Genomic DNA, 20294 nt, shown 5'->3' with positions numbered 1-20294 from the left:
GGGCTTGAGCCGAGGGTGGGTGGGATTTCGGTGGCTGGCAGGGGGTGGGGGCCACGCCTCAGGAACACTGAAGCCACTTGAGGAACAGGCGGCACAGTGAGAGATCCAGAAGGAGGAGAAAGCCGGAAAGCGAGCAGAGGTGGCCCAGACCGTGCAGGGGAGGCCCCTGAGACCCTGCCCAGTACAGGATGTGCTAAGGACCACCTGGTCTGTAGTGGGTCTCCGGGCCTGCGAGCTAGGGGAAGGGGCTACAGGGATCCCCGCCTTCCCCCAGGCTGGGGCGTTCCCCAGGAGAAGGCCAAGGTTGACCCATGGAGGGTTCCCCAGCAGGTGGTCAACCCCTGGCCTGTGGAAGGGGCCTGCGGACAGTGGTGGAATGGAATGGAGTGCAATGGAATGTGTCGGAGGATGTCCTCATCCTCTCCAGGCCAGAAGATAACAGATGTGCAGGAGTGGAGATTTCAGAGGCAGAGAGAACAGGAGAAAATCCAGAGCCTCTTCCCAGAACCCCCAGCCCCTGCAGAGAGAGGGACCCCAGGCCTCCAGGAGGCTGTGCAGATGACACAGGAGCTCTGCTCCTCAGCGCATGGACGCCCTGCTTAGGCCTCTCACCAGGCTCTCCCCTCTACCTGCGGGTGCCTTGAGACAGGACAGTCATGTTTTCCTTTGAGCTTCCATTTCCCCTCCTGACCTGGCCAAAGCAGGCCCAGCTGTTCTCTGAGGTCCCTTCCAATGTGACAGGCAAAGGTGGGTGTGTGCACCTTGCACTGCAGGGACAGAACATGCACATCCCGACTGAAGAAGAAAGACTTTAGTCCTCCCTGTTCCAGGCCCAGGGCTCCAGTTAAGCCAAGCAGAAGTGCTATTGTGCGGGGTTCTGGAGTCTCCTGTGCTCAGGTTTCTTGCTGTTCTGGTAAGGCCTCCACTGCACCACATGGCACCCACACTGCACACACATAGCCTTGGTGTGGTGAACACCAAGGCTACACGGTCTCCTGGGTGGTGGGGTCATGTGACTTCACCAGGCTTTGCAGGTGTCTGACTGCCTTCTTCACCGTCCAGTTGTTGAGGTCTGAGCAGATGACCTGCCCTGGACAGTAACAAGCCTACGGAGAGGGAGAAAACCATCAGAGTCCTGGGACCATCCCCACCCTGTGCTGACCAGGAGCCTGAGGTCGAGAGGCCCAGGGTCACATGGGACATTGGTGGCAGATCTGAGATATCAGGTTATATCCTCTAGGATTCTCAATCCTCCATGAGTCTGAGCCTTGATCCTGCCACTGCAAAGAAACTGGACCCTGCGGGAAGCCAGGGCTGCAGGACTTCTTGTCCCCCTCTACGGACTATGTCTCAGAGACCTGCAGAGGCTGTCCATCAACTGGGAAGGCTGGGGTGAGCCCTGGCCTTCTGAACTCTCCTCTGGCCCCAGTGAGAGACCACATCAGCCCCTGGTTTGCTGCATGACCAGGGGGTCGTCCCATCCATCTCTGGGCCTCAGTTTCTCTAAATGTAAATCCAGGACTTGGACCCCTCCAGGGTCTCAGTGCTTGGTCTGGAACAGCCCAGAGGAACAGGGCTGGCTGGTCAAGGAGAGGAAGGGTCCTGCTCTTCCCTCTCCCCAAGGTGTGGTCTGGGGGCTCTAGGGGCTGCCTCCTCCCGTGCCCAGCTCCCAGGATGCCTGGGGTGGGGCTGACTTACACGATGGCATCCCTAGGACACTCTACCAAGGTCCTGTGCCACGTGACAAGCTTTCAGACAGGAATGGCTCCTTTGAAATACTCAAGGCAGCACTCCTGGCCGACACCAGCCCTCGAGCTACGGAAAGCCAGTGCAGGAGTGTCTATGTGAGGGTGTGGCCTGTAGGGTGTACCATGTGTACCACTAGGTGTGTCTGTGGATGTGGGGGTCTGCAGGGTACACCGTGTGTGTGTGTCTATGTATGTGAGGGGTGTGTCTTTGTCTATGTGTGCATGTGTGTCTTATGTGTGTCTATGGGTGTGGGGGGGAGTCTCTGTGTGTCTATGTGTGTGTGTGTGTCTGTGTGGGGGGGGTCTGTGTGTATGTCTATGTGTGTGCATGTGTCTGTGTGTGTCTATGTATGTTGGGGGGTGTCTGTGTGTGTCCTTGTGCATTGGCTATGTGTGCATGGGGTATCTGTTTGTGATCTCTGTGTGTCTGTGGATGTGGGGGTCCGCAGGGTGCACTGTGTGTGTCTATGTATGTGGGGGGTCCATGTGTGTCCATGTGTGTCTGTGTATGTGGAGGTCTGTGGGGTACACTGCGTGTGTCCCTGGGAAGGTGTGTGTGTGCATCTTGCTTGTGCCTATGGGAGAAGGATTTGGGGGCTTCCTGCATGTGTGCACCTGTGCATGACTATACATCAGATGTGCACACATTCAAACCACCACCCGCTTCACCACCTCTGGGCCAGGCTCTGGCTGAGCCTTTCCCGGAAGCAAATAATTCAGGCCTCACAACCATATCTGGGAGGCAGGTTCTCTATTACCCCATTTTACAGATGATCAAATGGAGGCCCGGAGATATGAAGACACTTCAGACCTGTTTTCTCATCTGTGTGCAAAAAAAAAAAAAAAAAAAGATATCCAAAACTTGGAAATGGGCAAAATGATGATTATGTGTCTTTTAAAAGTTCATATTATGCATTTTCTAGGCATTTCTCCCCTAGCTGTCCTTGGACTCTCCCGGGGATAAAATTCAGTTTGACTACCTCTGATTGGGGCCCCGCCCTTTCACAGCCCTGTGAACTTAGAGCAGACTTACAGGAAACTTAAAGGTGGGACCACGTCATTTGTCTGAGTGAGAAGATAACCCGGCCTCCAGTCCTCACCCTAAGTACTTCTTCATCTGGCTGTTCATTTGTATCCTTTACAACAAAATGGTAATAGTAATGTGTTTTCCTGAGTTCTGTGCACTGTTTTAGCAAATTACTGAACTGGAAGAGGGGGTCATGGGAACCCCCAATTTGTAGCCACGTCACACAGAAGCATGGGTAACCTGGGGACCCTCTACTTATAACTTGTCTCTGAAGTGCAGGGCAGTCATGTGGAACTGAGCCCTTAACCTGTGGTGTCTTCACTTACTCTGGAAGTGTCAATTGTTAAAATTGTAGGGCCAGGCACGGTGGCTCACGCCTGTAATCCCAGCACTCTGGGAGGCCGAGGCAGGCGGATCACGAGGTCAGGAGATCGAGACCATCCTGGCTAACACGGTGAAACCCCGTCTCTACTAAAAATACAAAAAAAAATTAGCCGGGCATGGTGGCAGGTGCCTGTAGGCCCAGCTACTTGGGAGGCTGAGGCAGGAGAATGGCATGAACCCGGGAGGCGGAGCTTGCAGTGAGCCGAGATCAGGCCACTGCATTCCAGCCTGGGTGACCGAGCAAGACTCCGTCTCAAAAAAAAAAAAAAAAAAATTGTAGGACACCCAGTCGGTGTCTGCAGAGAATTGGAGAATCGTGTGAAAAACCAACACATTTGGTATCAAAGGTCTTGTGAAAAGCAGTGTTTCTTTACTACCAATAACAGGTGATGAACCTATTTTCTCCATACTGTTATACTGTCCTGGTGTACACAAATAGATTCTGCTGTATGATTTATTGAAGAAAACCACCATCTAGAAATGGACTTTTACTAAAAATTGTTCAAGGATTCTGGGACAATAAATCCTCATCTTAACAAGCAAAAAGAGGGACAGAGAGATTTCAGATTTTTAAAAATCCGATTACTAACTTTTTGAAGACTCAGAATATTTGGCATTACTGGAACTGCTTTGCTGCCTACCCACAATTTACTACAGCTGAGTCGAGGCTGCCTTCTTTAGGTAGGGCGTGCAATCTTCAATTCTCCACCCTCCCTACTCCTATTGTCACTCTGTGCAGCCTCAATCGTCTGTCTTTGAGGACACTTGAGTATCTCTGGGCCTGCAGGGATGCTTATGAGGATTTGGAGTTTGCTGGTGATCGTTAAGTCTCATTTACTAGCGATTGCTTTTCTCCTGTTTTTATCTGTGGCATGTCAGAAGACCTGGAGCATGATGATCTGAAGGAAGAGTGATGCTCCCAGTCCAATTATCTTAAATAACTGTCCCACATTCAGAAAACCTCCAGTGGTTTTGAACCTCATTCTAAACTAAATGCAGACTAGCTGCTGTTCTAAGGAGCCTGGGGGCCAGAGACAGCATATGTCTTACAGAGCTCACAGGTAGGCATGGTAAGGAGAGGGTGTGTGGCACTTGGGGGATTGTAGAAGTTATCATGTCCCTTTACTACTATTGGGCCTGCTGTTCTTCAGCTTCCTGATAGTTAGCTTGCCTGCTCCTATTAGTGCTTACAGTTTTTTTTTTTTTTTTTTTTGACAGAGTCTCACTCTGTCGCCCAGGCTGGAGTACAGTGGCATGATCTTGGCTCACCGCAGCCTCCGCCTCCTGGGTTCAAGTGATTCTCCTGCCTCAGCCTCCTAACTGGGACTATAGGCAGGCACCACCACGCCTGGCTAATTTTTGTATTTTTGGTAGACACGGGGTTTCACCATGTTGGCCAGGATGGTCTCAATCTCCTGACCTCATGATCCGCCCACCTCGGCCTCCCAAAGTGCCGGGATAACAGGCGTGAGCCACTGCGCCCAGCCTATTGCTTAGAATTTTTTAAGGTGTTGAGAGATTCCCTTCTAAAGAGTATCTTGAGGCTTCCAAGATCTTCATCAGAGACCTTGAAAATCACCAATGAGACTGGGAATCCAAGGTAGCCACCTTCCTTCAGGACCTGAAAAGCCATGTGTTTATGCAAGAGTTCCAGTTATTACAAAATAGAAATCCTGTAACATGCTATCTTGTTGACTACATTTTATACTTATATAAAGGGCATCTATAGTAAATGTCATTTTTGACAGCTGCATAGTTTCCCATGTATGCATATATAACAATGTAATATGCAAAAAAACTTACTAATTTTCACACCTTAGAGTACTGAGATTGAGTATCTAACAGTCATTTTTTAGTATCTGTTTAAAAGCTGCCTGTTAGTGTGTCTAAATTATTTATCTTTAGATATTAATGTTTTAAGAGACAGGGTCTCACTGTCACCCAGGCTGGAGTGCAGTGGTGGTCATAGCTCACTGCAGCCTCGAATTCCTGGACTCAGGCGATCCTCCTGCCTCAGCCTCCCAAGCAGCAAGGACTGCAGGCACATACCACCACGCCTGGCTTTTATTATTTTTTTGTAGCAATGGGATCTTGCTATGTTGCCCATACAGGTCTGGAACTCATGGCCTCACGCAATCTTCCCGTCTCAGCCTCCCAAAGCACTGAGATTACAGGTCTGAGCCACCATGCCCAAATACTACACTTTTATATCACAAATTTTACAAAAGTACTTCCCCATTTTGCACTTTATCTTTTAAACTTTAAAACAAAAACATATAGGAATATTTAGTTTTGAGTAGTCAATTTATCAGTACATACCCTGTGGATAGTTTCTGGCTTTCATCTAATGCTTAGAAAGTTTTTCTCAATTACATGAAAATTAAAAATGTACTCATATCTTTTTTCTTTTTTAAATAAATCTTTATTTTTCATCTTTTCAAAAGTAATACATGCTTGTTGTCAAAAATTAAACAAATAAATTAATGTAGGTAGAGTATCTTTAGTATGGGTTTTCCTATCCAACAACAAGGCTTCTCTCTCTATTTATTCAAATTTCCTTTGTAAAGTGGCCCTCAGTGAAGACTTAAATTTCTCCATACAAGTCCTCCATAACTGTTTATTTCTAGAAAATCTACTTTTCTTGATGCTGCTGGGAACAAAATCTTTTCATTATATTTTCTAATTCCTGTTGGTACAAAACAAAGCTATTTATTTTTGGATGTTTCTCTTTAACTGGTCATCCTTTCCTGATTAAAACTGAATAGAATAAAAACTGTTTTCATATGAAGACTCTGCCATATTCATGCCCTCTTGGGGGTTTTTCAATGGATGAATCTGATGATACTTGATCCATTTTGGCATTAACCTTAAGAGTTTTCTATATCTTTCTCATTATTAGGATTTTCCTTCACTATGGACACTCTGATGCTGACTGAGCTGGAAGCTAAACCTGAATGCTTTCCCACACACACTACACATATAGGGTTTCTTCCAAGTGTGGACTGTCTGATGTATAATGTAGTCAGAACTAAAGCTGAAGCCTTTGCCACATTCCACACATCTGAAGGGTTTCTCCCCAGTATGGCTTCTCTGATGCCGAATTAAATGGGCATTAACATGGAAGGCTTTTCCACACTCCTTACACTGAAAGGGTTTCTCTCCTGTATGGATTCTCTGGTGTACAATATAGTTAGAACTACAGCTGAACGCTTTCTCACATTCCATACATTTGAAAGGTTTCTCCCCAGTATGTATCCTCTGATGCCTAGTTAGTTTGGCATTGATACTGAAGGCTTTCCCACATTCCTTACATTGATAGGGCTTTTCTCCAGTATGGATTCGGTGATGATCAAGTAGGTTTCTTTTAGAAGTAAAGCATCTCCCACACTCATTACATTCAAAAGGTTTCTCCCCAGTGTGAATTCTCTGATGCCGCATTAGTTTCCCATTAACGCTGAAGGCCTTTCCACACTCATTACACTCATAGGGCTTCTCCCCAGTGTGAATTCTCAGATGCTGCCGAAATTGGGAGTTACATCTGAAGGCTTTCCCGCATTCATTACACTCATAGGGTTTCTCGCCTGTGTGAATTCTCTGGTGTTGGATTAACTTCCCTTTGACACTGAAGGCTTTTCCACATTCAGTGCATTCATAGGGTTTCTCACCTGTGTGGATTCTCTGATGCTGAATGAGTTTTGTATTATTATTGAAGCCTTTTCCACACTCTTTACACTGATAGGGCTTTTCTCCTGTGTGGATGCTCTGATGCTGCCTAAGCTGGGAGCTGCACCTGAAGCCTTTTCCACATTCATTACATTCATAAGGTTTCTCTCCAGTGTGGATTCTCTGATGTTGAATTAATTTTGCATTAACATTGAACGCTTTCCCACAGTCATTACACTCGTAAGGTTTCTCTCCAGTGTGGACTCTCTGATGTGTAATATATGCAGAACTACAGCTGAAGCCATTTCCACATTCCTTGCACTGATAGGGCTTCTCTCCTGTATGGATTCTCTGATGCCTACTTAGGCTTCCATTAACACTGAAGGCCTTCCCACACACCTTACACTGATAGGGCTTCTCCCCACTGTGGATTGTCTGATGTGTGATATAATGGGAACTGTAGCTGAAGCTTTTCCCACACTCCACACATTTGAAGGGTTTCTCCCCACTGTGAAGTCTCTGATGCCAAATTAATTTCTCGTTAATGCTGAAAGCTTTGCCACACTCCGAACACTGATAAGGCTTTTCCTCAGTGTTGTTTTCTTGATGTTGAGTAAGTTGAGAGTCACACCTAAAGGGCTCTACTAATTCTTCACATTTGAAAGGTCTTTCCTCAGAATTAATTATTTCATGCTTAACGAGTTTTGTATCAAAGCTGATGGATTTCCCCAATCCTGCACACCCAGAGGGCTGCTCTCCTGTGATGGTATGACACTGATATGAGTTTGAACTTTGACTAAAAAAACACTCCTCCACAGGGCTTGTCTCATCTTTCACTGTTCCATCAATGGTGCTGCTCTTCTCCTTCTTTATATTTCCTGCTGAGTAGACTTCCTGTTGTTTCTCTAGAAGAGAGGCTTCTGAAAAGTCTGTTTCCTGGGAAAAGTCTCTTTGAAGTTCAAATGATACATTCTCTTTTCGTTCATACATTTCCTTTGTCAAATCATTGTCAGTCTGAATATCTACTATAAAAAACAGAAAACATAAAATGTCATGTAAGAACCATGTTAGGAAAAAGAAGAGAACTGTGCTATAAAAGACCATAATAATCAGGGGGCTCCTTAAAATCACCAGACTAGGTCAAAAAACATAGGGTTTCTCCATAAGGTGGGATAAGTAATTTGTAACTAACTAGTAAAAGAATACAATAAATCCATATATGCTGACATAAAAAGATATCCAAGATACAATCAAATGGAAAAACAAGTTGAAAAAACAGTATGTAGATTTTCAGCTGTGTAAAGAAAAATATAAAAGACAGATATATATATTTGTACATATCTAGAAAACTTCTAGAAGAATCCATAAGAAACTAAATAAACTGGCATAGGAAGTTTGGTGGACTTGCTTCCCTACTTTATACACCTTCTGTACTGTTGAGTAGGTGTCAATATTATGAAAGTAATGAAAAGCAATGAAAGTAATGATTAAAAAAAATCACCATTCCCACTGTGCCTAACACAAGGCCACTGTAGAGAACATAACCAATCACATGAAGGTTAAAAGTGACAGCTGGGCACGGTAGCTCACGCCTGTAATCTCAACACTTTGGGAGGCTGAAGCAGGCAGATTGCCTCAGCTTGGGAGTTTGCAACCAGTCTGGGCAACACAGTGAAACCCTATCTCTACTAAACCACAAAAAATTAGCCGGGTGTGGTGGCACGTGCCTATAGTTCCAGCTACTCGGGAGGATGAGGCAGGAGAATTGCTCGAACCCGGGAAACAGAAGTTGCGGTGAGCCAAGTTCTTGCCACTGCACTCCAGTTTGGGCGACAGAGCGAGACTCCATCTCAAAAAAAAAAAAAAAAAAAAGTGACAGTAGTGGAATAAAATTCTAGGTCTTGTCCACCAGATCAGCATTCTTTTAATCACACCATGCTCTTCTACACCCTGCAGTTTCTTCTTAGTTGTTCCTATAGCACTCAGTTCCTTACTAAAAAAAAAAAAAGGAAAATGCTGAAGAAGGAAAAGGCACAGGATCCAACAGGATATGGCAACTTGGAAGATGACAAGAGTCAGCAGCACCAGGGAGCAAAATGGAAATAATTTTGTTTCTTTCCTTAGAACGTTAACTGTGGGCTTTCCAAAATTCATCATTCAACTTCATTTCTACTTTAGACAGGCTCTATTTGAGGTCCATCTCATCCCATTTCTTCCCATTCCCCTTCAAATACTGCTGCATTAACCTTGCCTTTTCCTTTCACTTCTTCCTCCAATCCTAAACTTGATCATTCCCTAAAAGTCTTTTTATAATCCCAATAGTCTTTAGAACTAGAACTACTCATCTCTGCGTTTGTTCCCAACTTTCTCAAAAGCTGAGTCCCAAAATGCTGCCTCATATTTTTTCATCTTTCATCACTCCTCAACCACATGTAATATGCCCCCTGCCCCAGTATTTCATAATTGCCCTCAATAAGCCCCTCCAATTGCCTGGATTCCCCAGCAAGCACTTTCTAAATAATATTGGTCTCTTCCCAACTAAAAAAATAATACTCATCTGTCGCTATAGACTGAATGTTTGTCCTCCCCACAAATTCATATTCTGAAATCCTAACCCCTGATGTGATTGTATTAGGAGGTTGGGCTATGGCAGAACCCTCATGAATGGGATTAATGCCCTTAAAAAAGAGCCCGGAGAGCTCCCTTTCTTGCCACCATGTGAGGATACAGCGAGAAGATGGCTGTCTATTAGCCAGGAAGCAGGCCCTTGCCAGACAGAACCTGCCTGCACCTTGATCTTGGACTAGAACTGTATGAAATAAATTTCTGTTGTTTATAAGCCATCCAGTCTATGGCAGTCTGTTATTGTAGCCCAAACTGACTAAGACATCTATACTATCAGATGTCTAGTCATTGTCTCCAGAAGTCTATTCCTGCTTTGCTGCACTCTCACCAACATTGAATATAATTTAATTATTCTCAATATGATAGGTGAAATATCTCTCGTTTTCATTTCCCTCTCTTGCAGTGAGGATGGCCATTTGACACAGTTACAGCAAATGAGTCAAACAGGTATCACTGAGTGGGCTTCTGAAGATTTTTAAAAAGAAAGTCAACACTGCTGCCATGGGCCTCATGCCCTTTGCCCTCCCTTCTGCCTGCCTAGAGCCTGTTTGATTCCTCATCCCAATTAACCCACACACACTGACTACATTAATGTTTCTATCACCAGCTAGGATCATGATGGATTTCCTGGAAAAGTCAAAGACTTCAGGACAGTCAGCTGTCTACAGAATAAAATACAGGGTCCTTTGATTAAGACCTCACAATATCACTTTTTTTCCTATATTTGTCAAGGCCATTATACGGCAAACTCTCCATTTCCAAAACATGCCTTCCTTGGTCAGATATCATCTGATAGAATGATCAAAAGGAATAAAAACCCACAGAAACCATCTAAGAAAAATGAAGACTCACTGAAAAAATTCAAGAGAATCTCACAGACCCTAAATATAAGAAATAACGGGGGGCCTTGGGGGAATGAGAAGTCATTTGGCAGCTACTCTGCTGGCACCAATTGGAGCCCTGCTCTTCAAGTGTGGTCTGGTAACCAGAAGTACTGGCATCGCCACATCAGCAGGGAACTTCACAGAAATGCAGACTCCACATTTACTGCATATCTGTAAGACCTCAGGATTCCTTTACACATTCACATTTAAGAAGCAAAAATTAAGAGCACTTCCTGCCTTCCACATTACCTTCCCTGTGTACAGCTGTCTTCCCCAAAACCAAAATAAAAATACTGAACTGAGCACACATTATAAGCTAGGTATTTGATATGTGTTATCTCATTTAAACCTCAACCCACAAGATAGTACTATTACCTCCTTTTATTGTTAACCCATTTTCAGAGATGAGAACACTCAAATAACCCATTCAAAGTCATGCATATTAGGAAGCAGCACAGTTGGGACTGGACCTCAGCAAAGTCTCCTCTAAAGACTGTGCTTTTAACCACTTCTATCTGTGTGAAAAGGCTGTTAATTCTGTATCCTCCACACTAAGAATGCTTAGAAATGGCAAGGAACCCCCAAACTACTGAGTCCCTTAATTTTGTCTGAGAAAGGCAGGATTCCAAAATTAGGATTGAAGAGTCAGAATGAAGGGTTTGAAAAAAGATCTGTTCTTGGAATTAGACACAACAAACTTTGAAGACAGAAAGATAAGGACTACCTATCTCTATGAATCATCAAAATTTACTCAAACTTCACTCTATATGACTGGCCAATAAACACAGTATGTTTATATGTTGCTAAAGCTGGCTTTATGACTAAAGTGCTAAATTCCAACAGAATGGGAAATATGTACCTCCCTTACCAGTCCGGAGGCCCTGGAGGCCTCTTCCTGCAGCCAGTGGAGATGGGCCCCCCAGCTCACCTCCTCCCTCCAGCTGTGAGATCACAGCAGGTTTGAGAAGTGGAAATCCTGGTTTGGGAGAGGTAAATAGGAGAGACAGATGAATAAACTCCCACAGACAAATTCCTAAGCCTCTTCTCAGATTGTCTCAGCAATGCAGAGGGAAGGTAAGAACCCCAGGAGGTCCCAAGCCTCAGGACTACGGGAAAGTACTGTGGGGTTTAGGAAGGACTAGAGAGACCTTGGAGACTTCCAAGGGCTTTGGGAGGCAAATGTGGGGGTTGGGGGTGAAGGCTTGGGAAAGTGTGGGAGAGCCTGGGAAGGGACCAGACTGTAGGCCTAGGAGACCTCATGCAGGGCAAGCAGGGAGATTCCGCCCAAAGGGATACCACTTTTTGACCTTGGCCTGAAATATCCAGAGTACACTGAGATCCTTGAAAAGACTCAAGACAGGTAAGATGAGGGGGCAACTGAAGATGCCACTGTGGAACAGGAAGCCACTGGATTCCAGTGTTTCCAAAACATAGCTTTCATGGGTTGGATCAACAGTGCATACCAGTTCCAAGCAAAGTCCTATACAGGCCTACAAAAGGCTTGGCGTTTGCCCCTGCCAGTAACCTCTAAGTCTAGGAGATTAGGAACAGCTCTGGGGTTCTCACTCAGTAAAGGATTACCAGAGATTCCCCCCAGTAACCTGTAAGGGAGAAGCAAGCCAGGAACCCCAATTGGCAGAGTCCAGGTTCCCAGGAGAGAGAGGTCTTACCCAGGGAGGCCACATTCCCATAATTCTCCAGCATCACATCCCTGTACAGGGTCCTCTGTGCAGGGGACAGGCCGTCCCATTCCGCCTGGGTGAAGTACACAGCCACGTCCTCAAAGGTCACCGACTTCTGAAACAACAGGTTCCTGCTGCCCTAGGGCCAATTCCATGGCTCAGGCCCTAAGTGAGGGGCAGAGGGCAGTATAAGGGCTTGGGGAGCGTGCTTGTGAGAGCACAAAATTAATATTAACAACAAGGGAAAGATCTCAGAAAAAACATCGACAAAGTAAACTACAGAGTATCCACCTTCTCCCACAGCAGGGAAACTTCATGCCATTTTTCACACAAATAAGAGGTCACATAAGACAGGCTGAAAGAAAAAAAGTTTCCATAAGCAAATTCTCTAAAGCCAACTCCACTCTTTTAGATAAGCTGCTCCCTCCCAGCAAACTCAGGGCTGATCCACCAGCAGGTCCCACACCACTCCCCTGAGCTCTTGGCTCCCCTGCACCTAACCTCAGCCCTGTTCTGCTCCCCACCCATCGCCCTCATCCTCACAGCTCAAGCCACCCCCAAAGATCAGCCACGGCTTCTGTCTTATCCAGCCCCACTAGATTCCCTTCACAGATCCCCCAACAAGGGGCTGTGCAGCCTCTGCTTGAGCACCTCCAGCCAAGGATGCTCCATGCTGCCCAGGATGCGGGGTCTTCCTGGAAAGCCAGAATTTTCCTTACCCTCTCCCATTCAAGTCTCATCCTTTCCAACTTCTCCGAAACCTTCACTGTTTCTCCAAGAACATTTGGGAAAGCAGGGAGACCGGCCTTCCCACTGGCTGGCTACTCTCCCCTTTGCATCACTAAGCTATATGGTTGGCACAAGCTCCACCACTCAGGGATGCTTCGTGTCGCTCCCAGGCCCAATCACCCCTCCTGGGCAGCTGCAGCCTCTGGCAGGCTCACCCTCTGCCCACCTCAGCCTGCTCTAACAACCATGGGGGCTCACTGGCAGGGATCTGCTGCTCAACTCCTCTCTGCCAGGATGTGTCTTCCTGGAGTTTACTGACCTCCACCCATCAGCAATTCTAGTCCAACCTCTAGGTGTTTCTGTGAGTCTTCTTTGTGTGACCTTCAACAAGTAACTTCTCTGCACAAAATATAATGTCTTCACTGTGTGCCGCCACCACCACCCCAGTAAGCTGGCACTTCCTTCTGAACTTACACCTCAGCTGGGGTCAGAATCATCCTCACAAGAAACCTCAGCCAGAAACCTGGGGACTGTTCTTGACTTCCCGCCTTCCTTATCACCACAAATCCTTTGACTCTCTATGTCCGAAAGATTTTTTTTTTCTTTGAGTTGGAGTCTCGCTCTGTCACCCAGGCTGAAGCGCAGTGGCGTGACCTCGGCTCACTGCACCCTCTGCATCCCGGGCTCAAGCAATTCTCCTGCCTCAGCCTCCTGAGTAGCTGGGACTATAGGCATGTACCACAAAACCCAGCAAATTTTTCTATTTTTAGCAGAGACAGGGTTTCACCATGTTGGCTAGGCTGATCTTGGAACTCCTGACCTCAAGTGATCCACCCACCTCAGCCTCGCAAAGTGCTGGGATTACAGGCGTGAACCACCACACCCGGCCATGATTTTTCTATCTTAAGCATTACTTGAATTGGATCCCCCTTTAATGATGGCTTTCCTTGATGAAGCCCATGTCACGGGACCAGTGGGATTCTTCTTTGTGAAGTGGTCACCGTGCTTTTGAATCTTCCTTACAAATTATTCCATACACATCACAAATCTGACCAAGTTAACATCACTGGTTCCACAGCTGTCTTGTGGCTAAGCAGTTCTGAATCACACAATAACTCTGTGATCCTGGGCAAGTTACTCTACTCCCCTCTTGCCTTTTCTTTTTAGGTGGAAAGAGTACAACACAGCGCTTATCACAGAGGCGGTTGTCAGGACCAAACGACCATACGAAGGGCTTAGCATGGCGCCTGGAGCACAGTAAGCCTCCAAAGATACAACTGGTGTGACTGTGGCTATGATTGTTCCCAACCTGTAGTCCATGGATGTCCATGGATGAGCTTCAGGGGATCCGTGAAGTCCCTGAAAATCTATGGAAAATTTGGTTTGCAGGTTTATTTTTCTGCAGGACAGGGTGGAAAGCTCTTCTCAGAGACTAAAGTCTGCATCCTAAGCTTTGAAAGCTTCACAAGGACAATGAGACATTCCGTCCCATGTGACTGTCTTCCCCCTCCCTGGACTCCACTCCCTGTGACCTTCCCTTACCCCTGAATTAGAGGCACAGCCATCCTTCTCTGATCAGGTCCTGCTATTCCTCTTCTCTACATTCCCACCACAGATAGTCTAATCCTCTGCCACTGTCCTCCACTCACATCCCTGCACAGTACATCCCACAGGGGGCGGTTTCCACGTCCCCATTCACCCAGAGCCCTATGCTGGGGGTGCTCCTGTAGAGAGGAGCAGAGACCCTCAGTGTGCAGAAGACCACCACCCTCCTGCTCTCCTGCTCACTCTCCCGCTGCCTCCACTCGCTACTGTCCTGGTCTCTGCCGCCCTCCCCGCACAACACCTCTTTCCCACAAGTTCCAGTCCAGCAGGTGGAAGCAGCTGTCATCCCGAGGCTCACCAGCTCCCCTTCTCAATGTTTTTCAACCTGAAACTGCCCAGAGGAAGAGCTGAAGGACCCCACAGCTCACCTGGGGCCAGGCTGTCAGGTGCATGGCTGCCATCCCCTGGTCCCCCCTCTCAGAGAAGGGCTGGAGCTAAGGAGAAACACAAAGAGAGACAAGTGTGAGGCAAGCCACCCCCACCAGAGCAACATAGCCCCTCACAGAAAATGCAAGACACAGGCAGCTTGCATCCAAATAGGAGTGCGAACACGAGCTGCCCAAGAAGGGAGTGATCTGTTCACTGACTCAGTGCCTAGGACTCCAGGCTATGACACTGAAATTCACTGCCAGGAACCCTAGGACTTTACAATTCTGATACATATCACACACTCAGAAGAGTATATATATAAAATTTAAAAATAAACTAATAAAAATAAAAAATAAAAAGAAGAAGAGTGCATATAAAACCTGCTGGGCACAGTGGCTCATGCCTATAATCCCAACACTTTGAGAGGCCAAGGCGGGTGGATCACTTGAGCTCAGGAGTTCGAGACCAGCCTGGACACATGGCAAAACCCTGTCTCTATAAAAAATACAAAAATTAGGCCGGGCACGGTGGCTCAAGCCTGTAATCCCAGCACTTTGGGAGGCCGAGGCAGGCAGATCACAAGATCAGGAGATCGAGACCATCCTGGCTAACACGATGAAACCCCATCTCTACTAAAAATACAAAAAATTAGCCAGGCATGGTGGCGGGCGCCTGTAGTCCCAGCTACTCGGAGGTGGAGGCCAGAGAATGGTGTGAACCCGGGAGGCAGAGCTTGCAGTGAGCCGAGATTGCACCACTGCACTTCAGCCTGGGCCACAGAGCAAGACTCGGTCTCAAAAACAAAAAAATATTAGCCAGGGGTGGTGGCACACGCCCGTGGTCCCACCTATTCAGGAGTCTGAGGTAAGAGGATTACTTGAGCCCGGGAGGTCAAGGCTGCAGTGAGCCAAGATCACACCACTGCACTCCAGCCTGGGTGATGAGAGTGAGATGCTATCTCAAAAAAATAAAAAATAAAAATAAATAAAATAAAATGTATGCAGAGCCTAGAACATAAAGCAAAGAGTCATGTATCCACAATTCAGTTCAAGAAATAGGACAATACCAAGATCTTTGACTTATTTCTCTTTCTCAACACAAGTATTATCTTCGGTATCACAGCAGGAGAAGCTGGACTGGCTGGGCTGCAGCCCCAGTACACAGGCCTGGGGAGTCAGACCCCAGGGAGGCAGCACCTGGAGAAGGCAGCTGCCCCCCAGTATCCTGCCCCATTTCCTCAGAGCTCTGAATGTCCTCAAGAATCCTAACACCTCTGGAGAGGTCTTGAGAGGTCAGTCCTCCTAAGGACAGCACAGGCTGTCCTTAGGAAGCTGAGCTGGAAGTTAGGGACCAGGCTGTTTCCCAAACTTTCCAGTCTTCTGACAGTGAATGAGCCAAGGCCTACACTTCTGCATCAGCTCCTGAGAGAGAAGATCACTGTAGCAGCCAGTCCCGTGACCCAGAGCCTCTTGTTCACTGTATTCAAAAACACATGGACTGGTGATTTTCTGACTTTTACTGCCCCTAAAGTCAGTCTTGAAATTACATTTTCCTAAAATATCATCCATTTCTTCCAGGATTTCAACTTTACTAGTACAGAGTTGCAGAAAATACTGGTTTAGGATTTTTTCCATTTCCTCCATATCCAGAGCTAGTTTGCTTTTCCCACTTCTTCTTTTGAATACATGTGCTTTCTAGACCTTTTTCCCGGGGTTAGAGTTACAGACTAAACATTTATGTCCCTGCCAAATTCATATGTTGAAGCTCTAGCCCCCAATGTGACTGTATATGGAGACGGGGCCTGTGAGGAGGTTATAAGGATAAATGAGGTCCTAAGGGTGGGACTAAAGGTCCTAAGGTTAAATGAGGTCCAATAGGGGTGGTGCCTTTACAAGAAGAAGGAGAGACCCAGAGCCCACGCACCCACTCACTCCCCGCCTCCCCCATGTGAGGACACAACGAGAGGGCTACTATCTATATAAGCCAGGAAGACAGCCCTGGCAGGAGCCAAAATCAGCTGGCACCTTGATCCTGGACTTCCAGTCTCCAGGACTGTGAGAAATAAGTATGTTGGTGAAGCCACCCAGTCTATGGTATTTTGTTATGGCAGCCCAAGCAGACTAATACAGTTAGGCTGAGCAGTGGTTTACTTATTTTAATGTGGTTTCCTTTTATTTTCAAAGAACCAGCTTTTCTAGTTGAGCAACACTACTTTCTTCTATTTGTTTTAAATTCACTAATTCTGCTCTTAGTTTGTTCCTTCAGCTCTTTAAGGGGCAGTGTAAGCACCACTCCAATCCTCTTATCCCATCCTTAGTCCAGTTCTACAGAGGTTAGTCAGCTTTGTGAAGCTGCAACCTACCAGAACCTTCACAAGGACCTACATCACCTATGCCTGGTTCCTGCCCTGGGGCTTCTCTGGTGTCCTATGTGGGACACCTGTGGACACTGGCTGGGCCCTGAAGTGCAGAGGCATTAACACCTGTGGGACCCCCTTGACCAATAAGGGAGAGAAACCAATGGATAAATGTTTTCCCCGTCGATCCCCCAGCAGGGCAGCCTTAAGACTCCAAGGCTCCTCAAAGACCCTGCAAGGCAGAGCCTGTTGAGGGCCGAGCATACCAATGCATCCTTGTACCAGTTCTCCCATTTCTGTTTCACTCCCCTTGTCTTTCACTCTGCCCCTGTGACCATATTCCTAAATAAATTCCTACATACAAATCTTTGTTCCACGTTCTGCTTTTGGGGAAGCTTAGACTACAAAAGGCTTTTTTCCTACCTTCTTGAGGTTGCATGACTTATTCATTTATTTTCATTCTTTCCTATTTGGCAATTAAAGCCTATAAGGCCACAAATTTTCCTCGGGATACGCTATTTGCCACATTCCAGAGGTTTTTATATTTCATGTTTTAATTACTGTTTTATAGTCAGTCAGCAATTCTGTTTTGTCTCTGACCTAGTAATTGCTTAGGATAGTTTGCTGTTGCTAATTTCTTCTAAGTTCTGGCTTTATTGCATGATGGTTATATAACCCAATCTACTAACTTCTACTTTACACATTTTTCAGGGTTTTTTTGTGACTCGTGTCCATTTAAAAAAATATATTATCTGGTGTTTAAAGAGAAAACTTATTCTGTGATGGGAGAATATACAATTCCATTTTTAGATAATAAACCAACTCTACCAATTACATATGTAGTGTGATAGCTACCCCGCTCAGCTAGTCAAGGGTTTATAGTCAAGGGTGTATACCTGCTGCCTGAACCTTGAAGGCCAGGCAGTGAGTCAAGACCATGGGGCTCAGCAGAGGAGCAGGTGTTTGCAAGAACGTAAACATCCTAGAAAGTATATGAGAACCTACCAAGAAAAGTCTCATTGTTTAAATGCAGTAGGCAAACAGCCAGAAAATTCTCTAAAAAGTTCTTAGAGACGAGGGGCATCACAGGTCTCTAAAGCTGTCCTGCTGCCATCCAGGAGTAAGTATGTAAGTCCTAATAAACTCATCTACTTGCCAAGCTGGACTTGTCCAAGGCATTCTTTGGTCTCTTGGCTCCCTCCCAAGGGGACAGTTTTTTTTTAAATACGATTCCGGGTTTTTTCCTGTTATGACATTATACAGATTGTCTACATAATCCTTGATTACTTTTACCTAATTAAACCAAGATGGCCAGTGAAGAACTAACTCTCACAAAACACTGAGCTCAGATGTGTCATGAGCAAATCCTTTCAATGTTTCGGAAATGAGTAATTCTAACACTATGTAAACCGTAGCAGAGCACAGCAAAGTAAGTTTCCCAATTCTTTTTATGGTGCCAGCACAATACTGATGCAAAAACTACAGACCAGTCTCATTTATGAATTCTAATGCAAAAATTCTATCAAGGAATAGACTCCAGTAGCTCATTAAATACATCATGAGTAAGTAGGATTATCCCACGAAGATAAACAAAGCTCAACGTTAGGATACTAATTAGTGTATTTTTCACATGAATAAATCAAAGATAAACACACTGCCCATCTCAACAGATGCCAAAGATGTTTAACATAATTCAACATTTGTGCCTAATTTTAAAAACTTACATACTAGAGAAACTCTCATATGTAGGAGGTACGTACAAAAATATTATCAGCACATTTTAATAACAAAACACTGAAAACAACCCACATGTCCATTGAAAATACATCGATAAATTTTCATACAGTTTTTATAATGGAACATTATCCAGAAGCTACACACAGAATGAGTTTGGAAACTTAACATTGAATTATGCGAGTCCCAGATGACTTATACACACAACGGTGCCATTTATATGAAGCTCAAAAAAAAAAATTTAAGTACATTGCTTACAGATACATGCATATGTAATTATTTTTAAAAATAATAGGGCTACAATTAACACAAAATTCAAGATAACTGTTACCTACAGGGGTTGGAGGCTGGGAGTTGGGTTGAGGAGGAGGAACACATTGATAAATTCAGCAGTACTGGCAATCTTCTCTTTCTTAATTGGGTGGTGTGTTCATGGATGCTTTTTACTACTATATATATAAAACATATAAATATATATTTTAAATAAATATATAACCCAACAAGGATGGGGTTAAATTGAGGACCCAAAATGTAATCAAAAGAACAGCCAATGTGCCTAACTATACTACAGTGAACATAACCACACTTAAGTGGTAGGAAAGAAAACGGGTAAGCAACTTTGGAAAAGAGTATTTTAACTAAATACCATAAGAGTAAAGACAAAAAGACCTGTATCCAAGTACTGTACTTTAGGTAGTAAATTTGCTTTTCATGAGGGTATGAATTAGCGATTCTGAAACCACTAAATATATTCTAAAACTGAGTGAATTCGTAATTACGTTGTAGAAGTCATTCCCAGGTCATTGTCAACCCAGAGCCGAGAGAAGCAGGGCTGAGTTACCTTTTGGGACTGACACTGCTCCAGGAGACAATGTCTCCAAAAGCCGGGCTGCTTCTGCTGCCGGGTGACTGGGAGGGTCTCTGCGCTCCCAATCGGCCCCAATTCATGACCCTATGTCAGGAGCCTGGGGAGCACACGGTCCATACTCGGGAGGCACATAGGTTAATCTTCCTGCCAGACCTCAGCATGTCAAAAGACTTGTGGCATCACCTCGTGCCGCTTCATGCCCGCAAATATTCCATATTTTAGCTGCATCGACACATCTTCCCCCAGCCGATCAAGTGCTAAATGCTCGGGGCTTTGTGGCTGGGACAGCAACGTGAGTTTCCCCTTCCAATGGGCGCAAGCTATTGAGCCACAAAGACCAAAGCTGGAGTCGAGGAGCGCGTAAGAGCACCCCGGGTCGCCACCCTGCTCCCTCTCCCAGCCTGGGCCTCCTGGCAGCGTAGGCCACGAGAGACCCAGCAGCACCCACGGTGGGAGTGCGTCTCAACCGGACCCAGAGCCTGGGGAACACGACACGGCCCACAGCTCCCGGAGCTCCGCACTCACCTCCGTAGCGGGCGGCTTCCCGGCGCTGCCGGAAGTGCGTCACCAGGCGGCCGGGCCTCTCTAGGAGCAAGGTCGCTCCGCCTCGGTGGTGGTCA

General features: G+C 45.9%; 1 protein-coding gene across 34 annotated transcripts; it reads right to left on the bottom strand.

Annotated features, from left to right (window-relative positions):
• Positions 1-5558: 5558 nt before the first annotated feature.
• On the bottom strand, positions 5559-20276 carry ZNF23 (zinc finger protein 23). Of its 34 annotated transcripts, none has more exons than XM_054533005.2 (7): positions 19648-20232; positions 19142-19255; positions 14716-14781; positions 12305-12368; positions 12002-12178; positions 11191-11307; positions 5559-7847 (listed from the first exon to the last, which is right to left on the bottom strand). In XM_054533005.2, exons 5-7 carry the CDS (start codon positions 12033-12035, stop codon positions 6055-6057), a joined length of 1944 nt encoding a protein of 647 aa, XP_054388980.1. In that variant the 5' UTR covers positions 12036-12178; positions 12305-12368; positions 14716-14781; positions 19142-19255; positions 19648-20232; the 3' UTR covers positions 5559-6054.
• Between the last annotated feature and the right edge of the window lie 18 nt (positions 20277-20294).

This window comes from Pongo abelii, chromosome 18 (assembly GCF_028885655.2).
Source record: "Pongo abelii isolate AG06213 chromosome 18, NHGRI_mPonAbe1-v2.0_pri, whole genome shotgun sequence".
Classification (NCBI taxonomy): domain Eukaryota; kingdom Metazoa; phylum Chordata; class Mammalia; order Primates; family Hominidae; genus Pongo; species Pongo abelii.
Note: the sequence above shows the minus strand (reverse complement) of the source record. Positions and strands in the feature narration are given on the sequence as shown.